A 17,318-nucleotide genomic window follows, 5' to 3' on the forward strand; every position below is an offset into this window, starting at 1 on the left:
ACATCTGGATGAGTTGGTGTGTGTAATAAAAATTACAAAAATATCTAACTTCTGCTCTATCTGTAGGCTGACTAATGTAGACGCTCCAACATTTCTACATAGTGAAATTATGACATTACATTAGCTGGGTTAGCTTTCCTATTTGGGTATAAATGTGTGATTGTCATTGAGCCTAACATTTTGTGAAGATTATATGTTTTGGGGAATTAAATACAGGAGACATAATTTTCAGGTAGGTAGAGATGTTATGAAATGACCTTTTTCATCATTCTAAGCGTATGATCCCCCTCCGGAGAATTTTGAAAAATGAATTATCATCTAGCGAAAGCATGATTATGGTTGTCTACCTAATTCTGAAGATACAAGGTTTTGACCAGAAAACTAATATTTTGTAAAGCAGATGCATTGAAGTCTTGTAGCAGTTGATTTAGGTCATAGCGCCATCTGCTGGAATGTAGAGTTCAACAGCTACAGATGGACTGATTGAACTGGACTGTCTTTTTTCCTAATAGAAAACAGTTTGTACTCTACCATATATGTTTAGCACATCTCACTGTAAATTGGGAAAATGTGATGAAATTCTTTACCAGAACTGATTTATGAGATTGAAGATTTGTATCTATTTTTTAAAAACAAAATAACATACAGTACAAGCAAACAATATTGGGACATACAAGAGTCAGAAAATTATACAATTATGTAGGTGTTGTACAGGTAGATAAAGATGGAATGTCCTGCCCAGGCATTTGAACATTCATCCATGATGAAAGCCTGTCTCAATTAATGGATTCCTGTTAAATAATGGCATTATAATTTCCAAAACAAATAATATATTTTGGAATAGTGTTGTCCTTTTATTGTTTTGCTCATGCAAGCAGAGGCAGAGGGTTGATAATAACAGAAGGTAGATTAATTTTAAAACATTAAAATAATGAACATACACATTTCTAAAACAGAATAGAGTAAAATATAACACATTCAGGTAAAAATCCGTGGTGGAATGGAAATCAGTACATTTATTCAAGTAGAGTTTTAAGGTACTTGTGCGTGATTATTTCCATTTTATGATACTTATACCTCTATTACATTTCAGAAGAAAATATTGAACTCTACTCCACAACATTTATTTGACACTTATAATATTTTCTTTTTTAATAAAAAGATAAACATATAATATGTTTATGTAGTATAATGCAGTACTACACTACTAATATACCAAGGAGTACGTACAAAGTATCAAAAACTGGTCCCACACTGGTGAACTACAACATTCAAATGCTCCTACATGTATTCATTGGAGATAAAAAAAAAAAGAATAATATAATATTGTATAATAATATAACACTTAAAAGGAGCCATTCTTACTTTTGATACTTTACGTGCTATTTGCTAATAATACGTACATATTTGCTTAAGTAATATTACAATTTGTACTACTTATTCAGAAGTAGGTTTAGACTATGGCATTTCTACTTTTATTTAATAATTTGTGTTCTGACTCCACTCCACTCCACAAAAAATTCTAAGGACTGAATTTAAAAGGATATGACGAAGTAATATGATTTAGTTTCATGGTATAGTGTCAGAACAAAAAATAAATACAAAAACAGTTTCATAACTGAGCAGCAAAAACGTATTTTTTAACAAAATCTCTGGAGTTGCCAAAAATGGAAGCACTTGTGTTGGGTTTTCAGTATGTTATTGTCTAAATTTTAATTTAGAGGTAAAAGAGCAAACTTTTGCACACCTGTAGGTTGACAGGCGCATAGAAGAATGGTCGACAATATAAAACCAGACTCCCAGACAAAGTAACCTGATGGACTCTATTGAACTAAATATTATTACAAAATATCTTTGTCTTGTTGCACAACTGCAGGATGACATTTTAGGGAGGTGAACAAAGCTTTCCATGGGATCAAGGCAGAATACACATAATTATGTATAAATTATGTAAATGTCTCTGCAACTATTGGATAAACTGTCATGTAGTTTGGTTCAGATATCATCTGCCAACATTTTAGCATGCTGACGTTAGCTTTTACCATAAAGCACTGCTGTGGTTAATCACAGCCTCACAGAGCAGCAGACTCTTGTTTGTATAAGTTTTAAATAATGTCAACATCACCAAACCATTTTATGCTAAGTCCATAGTCAAGTATTGCCACATACAATTCATGTGGAATGGGGTGAGGGGCCAACATTCCTCATGACTAAAGTATTGCATAGGCGACTACTGATAAAGAGCTTATCCACTGCGTTTCCTACACCCAGTCCCATGATCATGACGCACAGGGTGGAAATAATAAACCTCAGGATCTTTCTTGCTGCTTTGGTTACTAATCAGAGAGAAGATCTGGTGAAGAAACGTGGTGAAAACTATGGGGGAATGTCAAGCTGTATCTGAGCCACAGGTTTTAAGTCCTTCATGAATATCGTTATTGTTTCATGCACTCTTATCTGTTCAGGGACTGATGCCAAACAACATGTTAAGGTCTTTTTGTGCATCGTCTGTAGTGATTTAATGTGTTGATGTAGGTCTAAAATGGTGTTAAAGAAGAGTTTGTTATATTATGGCATACGATAATTGCAGTTAAATCTAATACATTACTTTGGATATTTGGTGATATATCATTCATTTATATAAATATGTTATGTCAAATGGAAGTTGTGATGGTTTGGGGATCTGTTGGCACTTTTAAGGATACGGATGGTGTCCTTCTATATGTTTGTTTTTAGTTCTATAGTTAATTGTCAGTAAATCCATGAAAAGACTAAAACCAAGAACGTGTTTGTCTGTGTATACGCTTTTCTCACTCACTTGTGTACCTCTGTGAGATTGATTTGAAATAAACTACAGTGCACATGTTTGTTTTAAGGAAGAGACATGTCACGCAGTGCAACATTGGTGCTTATTTACATTATATGTGTTTTAGGTTGTGGACAGATATTAAGGCTACTTCTAGAATAAATCCATTGCTGTTTTCATTCTTTGCTTCTAGGAGCTTAGTCTTCAAGATAGAAACACTTCAGTAATCATATTACCTCTAGACTTGGTACAAATTGTGATTTCCATGGCTGACGAGGCTTACTCTTTCAAGCTCTATCCTTTCTTTCATCGGGTTTTACATCAATTAGCAATTTTCTTTACTATTCATTCATGTTTTTCTTGATATGATATATTTATATCTCAGTTAATTTAGTAGTCAATTATTTGCTCAGTGGCACAATTGGTGCCCATACTAACCCACACAAAGTTACCATGACAGATGAACCAAAATGTTGAAAAACAAGCACAGGCATGGGAGCACGGAGTAGGATGAGAAGCACCATTGCACGGTATTTTTGTTGGACAAGTGACAAGAGGACGGAGCAACAACACTAGGCCACCTGCCAGGCTCATAATTACAAATGGACAGGTTGTGGCTCTGTTTCTGGCCTACAGCAGGACATGAAAGCCAGTTGGTTTACCCAGCTCAGCCACACAGGATTACTGTAAACAGACACATAGATAAATAGATCAGTCAACAATTTCCATTCCATCTCCCTACTGTATTTTGAATAATCTGGCACAAGTCACTGTAACAGATATGCAGGGAACTTGCCCAGACTGGATGTATTTGACTCCTCTGCATTTCTTGTTCAACACAGATACTGTTTTGTAATCATCTCTGGATGGACCGAGGTGCAACAGTTTGATGGAATAAACATATATATATACAGTACCAGTCAAAAGTTTGGACACACCTTCTCATTCAACTACTTTGAAGAATCTAAAATATAAAACATATTCTGGTTTGTTGAGCATTTGTTTGTTTACCACATAATTCCTTCATAGTTTGGATGTCTTCAATATTAATCTACAATGTAGAAAAAAATAAAAATATATATAAAGAAAAACCATTGAATGAGAAGGTGTGTCCAAACTTTTGACTGGTACTGTGTATATATATATATATATGTTATGTTAACTACGAGTATTCTTTATAAAGTAGAGTTAGGTTTGTGTACATCTCGCTCATACAGCCGCATGTTTTGAACTTGTAAAATCTGTAAAGACTGACTTCTCATGCATTGCTATTTTGGTGGGTTTGGTAAACTTTTTTATTTATTTTTAACACAAAAGTCGGACATGTTTTCTTATTGCTTGACTTTGATTTGAACAAGCACAATAATCATGTTGATGTTTTTTCTCCATTCATATGGAGCGAATCCTGCAAGGTAGTTTAGAAAGATGATATGTGTGTGCTGCCATACTCTCACATTATATTCTACTTGCTGCAACACATACTCAGTGTTTCAGTGTAAGATGGGGGGTGTAGTTTAGGCTTCCTCTTTTCCTGCTTCACTTTTACCACTTACTTTATCACATCAGCACTCCTCAGTCTCAGCTGTTCTGAGCTCAGTGTATGCTTGTTGCTCATTGGGGATGACAAGGTCAAAGCTGAAATTCCAAATATAGCCTCTATACATAATTTAAATTAATTCCATTTGCTGTCCAGACAATTAAGATGTGGACTGATTTTTTGATTCTTTGTGGGATTTACACTTCTAGGAATTGTATGATGCCATATTGAAAAATGATGTAAAAACAATTTACGGCAATTTATCAGACTCAGATGGCACATGTGGCAAGATTTAAATGTAGGCCATTGCTGCATTTACTTATTTGGAATAAATAACTTAATAGGGTTATAAAGGTTTTTGGAAAGTTTTTCCTCCAAATCAAGAAGCGGGGGACAAAGAACCGAGGGTGTTGCCGTACAGATTGTAAAGCCCCTATGAGGCTGATTTGTAATACTGTCTATGTATTTGAATTGATTTGAATTGATATGCTTTTGGTATTCATGAGTATGTATCTATACATATCTCTATTTTTTTTGCTGCAGATACTTTGATAAATTTTGTATTAAAACAAGTAACTCACAAAAGCTTTGCATGAATGCACATTTATCCACGTGTTCAATGGCAATCCTCCCTTGTTCCCACCAGACAGGAATGCAGTCAGCCTGAATACGTTTTAGATGGAAATCAGTGGGATTAAAACACATGTAGGTCAAGAGTTGTAATTTGTTTAATAAGAGTTTTGAATGCAAAGGGAGCCAGAGAAAGTACATATTTAATATATCTGGAAATGTCAAGCTCATGAGATTGTTTTGCTGGAGATTGTCAGAAGTCTTATATCAGTTGGCAGAAGTAAACAATGTACCCAACATTTTTTGGGGATTATTGCATTAAAAAAATGTTTCTTCTACTCATTTTAGCCTGACCTCACCAGCAAGTGCCTTAAAACACCTCTTGTCATACTGCCAATCTACTTTGCCTCAGCAAAGCTCTACAAATGAAAAGGTTTGCACTCATATGCATCACTGGCCGTGGAGGTCTGGTTTGTGATCCTTCATTATAAGAATTTGTGTTGCCTCTGTAGATGTGTTAAACTCAAGAATGTTCATGCACAAAGGTTATGAAACATGGCCAAGCACTCTCACTTTAACACATTCACACAGTACTCAAGCTCCTTGTTTGAGACATTTTTTCATCTGCTTCAGCTACCCCCACAAGCAGCAGGGTGCTGGGAGGCCACGTGGCACAGCACTGCACAGCATGGCTCTACCTAGATGAAGACAACATCTTCACCCACGCACCCTCTGACACCCGTGCTCCCCACTGACATGACGCAAAGAGTGAAGCGAGCTCCATGAAAGATTTAGTAACCTACTGAGGTAGTCTCCCTCAGTAGCTGAGTGGAGGCCGGTGGTTGGAGGCGAAAAGGAGGGAATTCCAGGGAGACCCCCGGAGTGTCTGAAGTGTAATTTCGTATTCAGAGAAGAGATTTAGTATTCTACTGCTCAGCAGTGATCCGTCTCTCAGATGCATTTACCAGGCCTCCGTCACACCCTGAATCCTGCAGATTGCATCTCGATAGAGTTTGATGGCTGATGGAAGGAGACACTTGCCTGCTCCTAAACACCAGCTGATTACAAATTCCAGCTTGACTGAGAGAAATGATTATAACAGGGAGGTTAACACAAAGTCACAAGGAGGCTTTTGGTTCAGGTTCAGTACAACACACTGTAAAACGTACTCACTTTCAAACTAGAGAATGTGAGTCCTCGCTCATTTCTCCATATAAAAAAATGATATATTTTAACCCCTCTGCTTTAAGAGAATTAACTTATAATTGTCCTTTATTCTATTTGACAGTGTGAATAGACTTTGAGGGAAAGTTTCGTAGTATGCGTCAGAGTTAATCTCTGTGAATACATTGATGTCATCTATGAAAGTACTCCATGTGTATACAGTTGTTCTAAGAAGCTTTTCTTTTTGTAAACTCTGGTATGAGGGGGTTTGTCAGTACTGGTCGACACCACCCATGTGAGACTGAATTCTGCTAGAAATAATACTAGGCTCCGTGTGGACCTGTATCCTGGTTTCCCACACAAATGTCGTGTTTTCATGAATGTTGTACTCCTTGCATGAATATATATATATATGTGCAGCAAATATGTAAAAAATGATATGCCGTATTCGGAGGGGAAAAACTCTCCTGGACTTACAATTTATTTGTCAAACTCCTGTAGCACTAAATCAGTTCCTCCTGCAGGGTCCTTTCAAAAAGTGAGTGCATGAGAGAGAGTCATATTGCTTTGACACTCTGTCCTGGCTGGAAACGAGACATCTCATCTGGCTCTGTCACAGATAATATAATTAGCTCAGGCTGCCTTGCAACCCTAGCTGTTTGGCCGTCTGTTTGACAGCCACTTCTTTCCATAGATATGGATTTCTCTCGTTATTAGGAGACTTGGATGAACACATAGCACACAGCTGATAACACAGAAATCTGGAGCCATCCCCTTTAAAAAATAATAATATTTATGACTTGCTGTTTTTGCAAACTATGACAATTATGTCGCATCTTGGTAGTTTTAAAGTTTAAGCTACACCTCCACGCTATAAGGAGGCACCTGAAGAACCCGGGCCAAGGTGGGACTGTGCGGGCCAAGGTGGGACAGGGTGCGCGCTCCTGTCTCTAGCTCTATCATTGACACTTCATTTTTTTTTTATTCCACTGCTCCACCAGACGGACATGCATGACGGGGACGCGCACGAACAGCGAAGAGAGAGAGAGAGAGAGAGAAAAAAAAAAAAAAAAAAGAAAAAAGCTCCGAACATGCACGATATCCATCAAATGACACCAAACACGTGCTGTCATATTTAGCAGGTCCAGGATCCAAAAAATTAAAATTCCGAGCGTAAAGCTTTGTGTCGCGCACCAGAGTGACTCGCTAACCAGCCCCGTGCGTGCGTGCGTGTGTGTGTGCGTGCGTGCGCGTGTGCGTGTGTGTGTGTGTTTGCACCCTGCAGTCAGTTTGCTGGGCACGCACGTTCCTAAAAATGAGGTTTGGAAGCATCGTTTTATTCGTGGCGCTCTGCTCTTTTAGCGCTTATTATATTTATGAGCCCGTTCCCGAGGAGATCGAGGAGAGATGGAAACTCATGCTCACCAACTCCTTCTTCAGAAGTCTCAGCCACCTGGTAAGGAAAGAGAAAAAAAAACAACAACAACTGTATTCTTGCAGGCTATTTGGACATTAGGTCGGCTGGTAGTGTTTTGATCATTTCTTTGGACATAGATCCCTATAGAAAAACACTACCCAGCACCGTGCGTATTTCAGTTTAATACATGATTAAGTTATTTTAAAGCATAAATACGCTAATTGTCTTGTTTTTTTTTTGTGTTTGTTCTCTCTGGAGCTAAACAGACAGGTTAAACGTTTATTGTATTTTTGCTGATGTGGATATAAATGCTTGTTACACCAGATTATGTCAGATGCTAATCCATGTGTTGTATCCATGTGCTCACCTGTTCTAATAATAGACCTTATTAAGGGAACTCCACTCTGGTAATGAGCGTTAGACGCCCGTGGTTGACTGTAGCCCATAGGACTCTACACGTTTACAATACTATATAAGTAAGTACTGTTACATGGCTGTAACGCAAGTGTAAACATGTGTAGTAGCGTTGTTTGGCCACACCTTTGGCACTCAATTCAACAACTAGAAAGGTGTTGCAGTAGTTTGATTATGTGTGAAGAAATAGTTAGTGCAGAAAAGCAACTGCCTCTAATTAAACAGGACATGTAATTGGTTAAAGAGTCTTTTATTAAGTCAATTCTATTTAATCATTAAAATGCATCACAGTCAAATATTTCATTTGAGCTTGCATTGTTGCTCCTGGACCAGGCATATGGCACACATTTTGGCAAGGATGTGAGTTTTTTGTTTTCTTTCCGAGTGTTAGAAGTTCAACCTCAGTTCCTATAATAAATCCATAATAAAAAAAGTTTGACGAAATACAGACACTCAGACCCGTGCAAGTATACGAATGTCCACAATGAAACCCATTATAATCACAATGTTTTGATCCCAAGGCCATAAAAGCATAATATGACATAACATGATAGCATGCATGTTATTATAGCAGGCATTTCAATCTAGAGCCCTGGCTTCAAAATAGTCTAGTTTTTACTATTTTCCAACAGATCGAGTCATTTTCTCATGTTTGCCCTATGGAGCAAACACATACTGTTTTCCACAAGGGTTATTGCTGCTGTATTATGGAGCACTGCAGTGTTTGATGCAATGCATCAGATGCTGCGTTGTTGCTAATCAGTTACATAGCCCAGACTATGAAAGGCAGTTGGCAGTTAGTATACAGAAAGTAATCACAATTTTGGCATTGCTCACAAACTGAGATTTAGAGGGTTAAAATTCTATGAAATATTTTTTTATATTCAATGATAAGGGCAGAAGTTAGTTCAAACGTGTTTGTGCCTAAGGACATCAAATCAATGTTTTAAAGGAATGCACAGGGGTTAAATGATTGATTACCCGATCATGGTGTCATTAGATTAAGTGTTACACAATGTGATTAGGTGCAACTCTTGGAGCATATAGACACTGATAGTATGTGACTTATATCTCTTTCTTTTACAAACCAAATATTCAATTTGATAGGATTTCACTAGAACTTGTTTTATAAGGCTTTTTCTTTTATTTTTAACTTTAGCAAATGACCCGTGACAAACGCTTTTCTCAACTGTGCTTCACTGTATGCAGCTGTACTCAGCTTGCAGTGGGTGGCTCTTTGAGTGCGTTGCGATCATAGTAGAAGAGCGTCACCTGATTAGCCTCATGCCAGACGCTGACTGCCTGCCTCATCACACATAATGGAGTCATGCTTGAATAACTTCACATGAAGTTTCGGCTTTTCAAGACAGATTACTGCAGGGGGCTGTTGACATTTTACCAGGCAACATTCACATGACTATAGTCTCCCTCTCTGCCTCTGTAATATGGCCACGTAGGGTAGCCTCTTAAACCTTTGGGCTTTTAATATCATGAGCTTCGTTCAAGGCAATTGTTTACTTAGGATAAACAGCCTGCAAATAGTTTTACTGTGCTTGTAAATTTCCCCGCTGTGGGACTAATAAAGGATTATCTTATCTCTGTAAGTATCAGACGTAACAATAATGGCCCAGGATTGATGAACAATGATCAATTATGTATTGGTTCTCTCTCTGAATCTCATGCTGTCTTTCTGCTTAACTTTCCAGGCAGACCTCAGTGAATTACTGGGGCTGAAGGACTACATGGGGGTAATGTACTTCATCACTCTGGCTGAAAAGGTTGTGCCTGTGTCTGACAAGCATGTCAAGGTGACAGAGGAGAAATTTGATGGAGTGGAGGTGGTGCTGTACCAGCCCAAGCAGAGAGGCGGTGACGCTGAGCTCAGGAGAGCTGTCATATACCTGCATGGTGGAGGATGGTGTCTGGGTAGCTCCAGTAAGTTGATAGGCTGGCCTGTCTGCTCCGTCATCACACAGAATTACGACTGTAGGGACGATGGATAGATGCATGGATTGGTTAATGGTTAATGGGTAATAAATATTCTTGTGTTCCTCACACATTCATTTTACAATTTTATTGAGGAAGTATTCTGAAGTTGATGTGACAAACGACTTAAAAGCTTAACATAGACTCCCTGTGACTTTTCTATTTTTGTTATAAATTATGAAAAAAGTACACAAGGCACAAAGCTTTCCAAGATTCCTGAGAAAATAACACACCGTCTGCTGGAGCGGTGGGAACCTCAGAGGGTGGTTACCCTTGCTAATCCAAAACGTAAAGACATGAGTGTGCATGCAGTTTGACACGTCTCATGTTGTTGTTGCAATCTGTTGAATGGCTGTAACAATTAGAGTGACACAGATCTTGCCAGGAGGCAGGTTCATCACTGTAACTGAAGCGTTACCTTCATGTGTGGTTCGTGTTGCTTTAAAATCTCTGTTCTGATCTATGTTCTCTGTCCATGCAGGGATGAGTCCATATGATCTCCTGGCCAGAAAAATTGTCACCGAGCTAGATGCAGTGGTTCTTTCAGTAGAGTAAGTATTTAATAATTGATGGCCAGTTATTTGCAGCTACTGTAATATAGTGCACAAACTGCTGTTTTATTTGTATTATTCATAGTTCATACTGTTCCCCAAACTCAAACTCTCTCAGCCACTCACAACATTTTCTGTGCCTGTCCTCCCTCATTAGTCACAAGCTAGATGTAAGTGAGGATGCAGTAGAGTGAAGCTAACAGGTTTTCATTTTGGTCTCAACAGGCCTTGCCCTGTCACAGCTACACTCACAGTTGTTCTTTGGCTCATCCGGCTCTAACTCTGCCTGTTAGTACTGTGACTTTGACAATACTCCTTCTCTATCCTTTAATTCACTATTCACTATTCATTTTTAGCTTTAGCAATCAACATTTATGCTGAAAGTCCAGTACACAGTCATCAAGGGATACTTTCTTTTTAGGGAGTATAACGGGGTTGTGCTTGTTGCCACAGCATAGTTAACAGAGTAGAGTGGATCCATGTTTTAGTGTGTGGGGGTATTTCCTTTTCTGCCACATCCAAATTCCTGTCTGTAATTTGTTGATGGTTCAATGAGTAATTCCAGCATTTCACAATCTCGTAGTCAGCCAGGTGTCACATTTGGCTTTTAGATTGAAACACAAAACAATTCAGAACACACAGCTTTAAGCAAATTTATTTAATGGACCTTATTTCAGGACCATAGTTTGCAGTTATTGCAACACTTGAAGTCAGCAAGATTGTGAGGTATTCTTTTGAAACAATAAGTTAGTTACTTTATAAAAAAAAATCTGCTGTTTTATTTTTTTATAAATGTATTTCTTCTCCCAAACATGGACAAATGAGAGAGCTGATCTTTAAAACAGCTGCATGTGAATGTGGTAACAAACTATTTTAATAAAAAAATTAAAAAAAGGAAATTTGCCCTTAATCTGATGATCTAGTTATCCCCATAAAAATGTCTTAATGTTTATTTTCCATGGCTCAAAATGTTGTCTGTTCACATGACCTTGAACTATCATGTTTATTTATGCTTAGCTTTAATCTTCACCTTTTATGCTATTCCAGGTACAGACTTGCCCCTGCTCACCACTTCCCTGTCCCATATGAGGACGTATATAGTGTTGTCAAACACTTCCTCCAGAAGGGGGTGCTGGCCCGATACTCTGTGGACCCAGGACGCATTGCTGTGTCTGGGGATAGTGCTGGAGGGAACCTGGCAGCTGCTGTCTCGCAGCAGGTATTGAATCTGTATTTTTTTTCTAGTCTTTCTCTATATTTCTGGTTCACATGTGGAACCAGAAAGAACTGTATGAAGAGGAAGCATGAGGCAATATTAATGAGCCTGTTTATAATATATAGTATTGTATTACCCTGAACAAAAGAACATGGGCTCTGTGCTGGGTCTGAGGTGACTAGTAGGGACCGACTACTTTATAGCCTATCACCTATCCTTGTTTCAACTATTCAGAAGTTAATATCATTCATTTTAAGCAGATTTCTCTGATTCATATTCACTGATTTAAGTAAATTTGTTTTGTATAGCACAAAATCACAAATCACAAATTTGCTTCAGATGGCTTTACAATGTGTACACATAAGACATCTTCTGTCCAAGGAACATCCCAGCGGTACAGGAAAAAACTCCCCCCAAATTTTTTTTACTGGGGGAAAGAAAAGGAAGAAACCTATGGGAGAGCAACAGAGCAGGTATCCCTCTCCCAGGATGGACACTAATCTATCTGCACTAGGCACATTCTATGCATTTGAAATAAATGACTTACATAATGAGAGTAGTAAGCAGAATAATGATGGAGAAATTATGAATACTAATAATAACAACAGCAGTGGATATAGTAGAAAAAAAATGATAATCGATGCAGTAATGGCATCAGTAAAAGTAATGTGACTAATAATAACAACGATGATAGTATTACTACTAATAAAAAGTAGTACACTTTCACAATTATTCGTACTGTATGAATGCAAAAACATAACATTAAGCCCACTCCTAATAACATTAGGACTTTAGGGAACTGGCCATTTCAAATTACAGTAAGATAAAAAAGAAAAAACTAGGAAAAAGATATTGGGATACTGATTTACGAGGGCTGGGATTTCGTCACATATAAGAACCATGCTAGAAAAAGAAACTGTACATTTTTAAAGGCAGCTGAACGGATACAATGACGGTGCAGAGAATAAGCCTTAACAAGGTGAAGAGTTTAGCTCTCTTAAATTAATCTCTTTGGAATTTACTTTCGTAATAGTTACTTAGGTTTAGGTTATTGTGAATTCTCTAAAACTATCCTCTAGCTTAAGCACAGTTTCACACACAGTAAAAATAATTGGAATGACAAGGCTTTGTTTTGTTGAATGCTGTTGAAAGTTTAGTGACAATAAATGTAGGCTTTAAACACTAGTTTTATGGCACTGATTTTGCATCAATGCACACTGGATTTGCATGTATGCACTGAGCCAGGATAAACCAGACCAGCTACAGAGGAGTTGGCACTCTAAAGAGGACACTCTCCCAACTCTTATAAAACATTTCTCTAGCAACTGTGACATTAACCCAAAGAGACAATAATGGCTTAAAAGGACTCAGCATGAGCTTTCTTCTTGTGCACGTTAATGATCATTAGATTAGCCCTGCAGCAGGAGCCTGTGGCTGCTGGCAAGGAAGACAAATGCCAGCTATGGTCAGGTCAGGTTAATTTGCTTTGGTTTGCCTAAGTCCCCGTTGTGGGACTAATAAAGGAATATCTTATCTTATCTTAAAGTCCTTTGCTTCCTGTACCTCAGCTACCACGGATAATTATAATAGGGCACAGGATTGACATGGTTCAGGAAGGAAGGAACATAAAGAAAGGTATCCCCACGAACATAACAAATGTGTGAAAATATCAGAAAGGAAATTTTCCCTGCATTAGAGGGCTGATAAACACCAAACATGTTCAAGCTGGAAGATTGGGTAGTCACCATAGAACTGCAAACCTAATTTTTCATGTTCCCAGACGGTTCCCCTTTGTTTTTCTTTTAAAGGACTGGCTTTAGACTACTAGAGGTGCTCGTGTATTCAATATGTGTGCACGCAACCCAAGAACAATTTTAGCGCTGGGGAATGAGGGTCTAAAGCTGCACATAAGCGAACGTCCATGGATAGCTAGACGTTTGTCTGTGTGTCTGTGTGTCAAAGTGTGTTTGTATGTAGCTTTCATGATTGTACGGACTGGGGGTAAAGAGTTTGTGTCCACTAAGAAGCAGTGTCACTGTGCAAACCACAATGTAAAAGACACGTAGACATAATTTGAGGAAAGAAAACAATTAGCCGCAGTGACAGTGCATTGACCACTACATTGTGAAATAATTCAGATGTATTAATGTATATGGATGGGTCAGTGACAAGACCACTTGTGGCAGTACTATGCTGAAATGTTTGCCTAAGCTCTGAAAGAAAAAGTAAACTTCCCAACCGGATGTCGGATCAACAAGCTTGCATTGGTTGGTAAAGATGTTTGCGTGTAGGTCCACAGAAACATAATTGTAGCTTTTTTCTGCCTAGACACTCAATCTGATGACTCATTCCGCGCGATGGGCCTTGTTAAAAAGAGTCAAGTTGACACAGCTTTTACGCTGTAGGGGGTTGGATCAACTCAAAGAAAAGCATCTCATAACCTAGTCCTTAAACTTATGGTGTTGCACCATGGAAAGTAGCTTATCCCGTTGAGTGCTTCACTTTCTGGGCCTACAAGATTCTGGAGCACACTTCATGTCCCTGAGCACCCTATCAGTAGACATTTGGCAACAGCATCTGGCTGGTAGATTGGGATCTGTTTGCTTCGGGGCAAACACCCAGTCCACTCACTGGTTCACACTGTTATTAGGGTGATCCCATGATTCACCCATCGGCTGTATTTAAAAAGTGGACAAAGCCGCCCTGACATCCACCTTTTGTTTGTGGACTGCTGTTTTGAGTCTTGAGTTTTTTTGGCCATTGCCATCTTGTTTTTTTGGAGTGACACAAGAAAGAGGAGATAAATACAATCAAATATTGAACAAGATATTTTTGCGCAACCAAAATGGTACGATGAACTTCAATTAACTGCAAACACAACGGGAAAGGGTTAAAGTTCTAAGACAAAAACAAGGACAACTCACAGACAGGATGAACGGAGCAACCTGTCAATCACAAGGTAGCCACGCCCTAAAGCATACACTACTTTTTAGTCTATATTACTCTAAATGGGAGAGTCATTTACAAATGAGCATCATTCTGTATTGAAGAAGACTTGAAACTAGCATTTGAGACAGTACAATCATGTTTACTGAGGTAATAATTCAAGTGAGGAGTACGGTCATTTTCTCATAGATTTCTAAACAACTTCGTACTTCTTTTTGCAAACAAAAAGAGTCGCCCCCTGATGGCCGTTTGAAAGAATGCAAATATATGGCAAATTCGCCTTGGATTCACTTTTCAGACCTGGAGGTTGCAGCCTGGATCCACCCTCTTTGGACATGGCTGTTCCCTCAAAAGTGAATCAATGCCTTTTTCATCTTACCCAAAAAGTCAGCCAGAGGAGCTAAGAGGCGTGCAGATAGACACAAAACCGCTTGTCAACGCAGTGCATGGATAGATTAGATCCTGATTAAATGTGATAACGGAGGAACAGTATTCCATAAAAACAGGTTCAATTGCTTTCAGTTCAACACATTTTGTTTTATTATAGCACTGACCAAGTTATGTTCTAGAGGCCAGCTGTACCATTGCGCCATCCAGTTCTGTTTCTACATCCATGAGTCAGGAGTTCTTCTACAGCTCAGTAAAGAGAAAAACAGATACAGAACACTGGGGGTGATGCAATTATTCCTGTAAACAACTATGACTTGTATTTCTCTAAAAAATGCACATATTTAATTGCATTTAAAAATATTTGTTATAATTTATTTTTAATAAATACCAATATTTCACTGTCTCTCTTCCCAGTTACAAAAGGAGCCTGGACAGCAAGTTCATTTGAAGGCCCAAGCACTCATTTACCCCGTACTGCAGGCTCTGGATCTCAACACGCCTTCCTATCAGCAGAATCAGGACATGCCCATTTTGCCCCGCACCCTCATGGTGCGTTTCTGGAGTGAGTACTTCACTAGCGACAAGGCCCTTTTCAGAGCCATGATGGCCAACACTCACAACAACCCCGAGTCTTCCAGCCTGCTGAAGTTTGTCAACTGGAGCGCCTTTCTGCCAGAAACATATCATAGAAAATACAACTACAGTGCTCCCTCTGTGGTGCAAGAGGGAGAGGGAGTTGGGATGGACGGACCTTCTCGATCTATTGCCGACCCGAGGGCATCACCCCTGCTGGTTCCCGACTCAGCCTTACGCTCTCTGCCCAAGGCCTACATCCTGACATGTGAGTATGATGTTCTCCGAGATGACGGGATCATGTATGTCACACGGCTCCGTGCTGCTGGTGTTGAGGTGACGCATGAACACTACGACACAGGATTTCATGGAGGGCTGATGTTCACCGTGTGGCCAACTGACTTCCTGATCGCACGTCGCATGACAGACAACTATATCAAATGGCTGGAGGAAAACTTGTAAAAAACTCTGGACTATCAATATTCATTCCACATTCCAACATACAATGCACCAGTGTTTGGTTAGGTGCATTTTTTTCCCCTTCATGGGTTCAAGTTTTCTTTTTCTTTGGTCATGCTACTTTTCTGTAAATATATTGAGAAATAAGCAACTTCTTCTGGTTTTCGACTCATGGACCACATTAGATACCAGTAGATAACAGGATTTCGAAAGAATAGTGCTGATTTGTTCACACAATCTGTTGTGAATAGAACACAACACATATGACAGCAGTACTCAAGTATTGTACTTGATTGTACAGCATTGTGTTAATTGTCAACCAAACACAATACTAACTGACAGGGAGATCTGAAGGGGAAAATCTAACCTGGGGAATATCACAAAAGTTGTAACGTTATGAATTGTAATACTTTTTTTTAACTGGCCTTTTGTGGTGCTGCTTGTTCTTGTTTCCCATCACAAGACCTTCTACCTGATCTTATATAACTATTGCATCAATAATAATACTGTAAATTAGCAAGGCATTCCACAAGTGATATCGGAGCTATCCCATATGGGTTTCTAAGAATCCAGTGTAAGTCTTGGCAAAGGAGGAAAGGATTTTCACAACAGCAAAAAATGATATTCAGTCTGGCCAAAGTTAACATCGAGTGCAGCTGATACTGAAACCTAAGTTTTTTTTATACGTGTTTGCAAAAATATAACTAATGGTTCCTGACATTGCATCACAGATTGGTAAGTGATATGTTTAAATACAGCAACACTGTTTTCCACAAGGAAAGAACAAGCCTTTAGTTGTGTAACCCATCCAAATGAGGTACACAGGGAGGTGTTTACTGGTATAATCAAATATTTAGATTGAAGAGTTAATGTTATCTTCATCAGCACAACATCTAATTGCATCTAGTCTAATTTCCACATATATGATTTCAACTCTTTTTGCATTGTTATAATTACACATCAGGGCTACACAAAATTTCATGAGCCACATTCCATAAGTCAGGAGATCATGCTTTAACATTGTGCACATCTCTGAACATCCTCACACCTTGCACACACACATTTTGTAACTGAGCTTATCTGAGTGTGATGAAGAAATATGGCAAAGAGAGGGATAACGTCCAAGAGGGAATTTGGACAGGAAATTATTGGGACCCTTAATATTTACAGCACATCTCAATCCTCAAGTCAGCTCGATATTATAGTATATTAAGATTTATAGGGGTGTATGTGTGTATCCTCTTCTTTGTTCAAGTATGATTATATTGTCGTGCGAGTAAACAGCCTTG

At 38.7% G+C, this 17,318-nt stretch overlaps 1 protein-coding gene across 1 annotated transcript; it reads left to right on the top strand.

Annotated features, from left to right (window-relative positions):
* Positions 1 to 7,392: 7,392 nt before the first annotated feature.
* aadac (arylacetamide deacetylase) lies at positions 7,393 to 16,114 on the top strand. Its single transcript, XM_054601761.1, has 5 exons — positions 7,393 to 7,533; positions 9,615 to 9,843; positions 10,376 to 10,445; positions 11,493 to 11,664; positions 15,412 to 16,114. The coding sequence occupies exons 1-5, from the start codon at positions 7,393 to 7,395 to the stop codon at positions 16,030 to 16,032; spliced, it is 1,233 nt and encodes a 410-aa protein (XP_054457736.1). The 3' UTR covers positions 16,033 to 16,114.
* The last annotated feature ends 1,204 nt before the right edge of the window (positions 16,115 to 17,318 follow it).

This window comes from Anoplopoma fimbria, chromosome 1, assembly GCF_027596085.1.
Source record: "Anoplopoma fimbria isolate UVic2021 breed Golden Eagle Sablefish chromosome 1, Afim_UVic_2022, whole genome shotgun sequence".
Classification (NCBI taxonomy): domain Eukaryota; kingdom Metazoa; phylum Chordata; class Actinopteri; order Perciformes; family Anoplopomatidae; genus Anoplopoma; species Anoplopoma fimbria.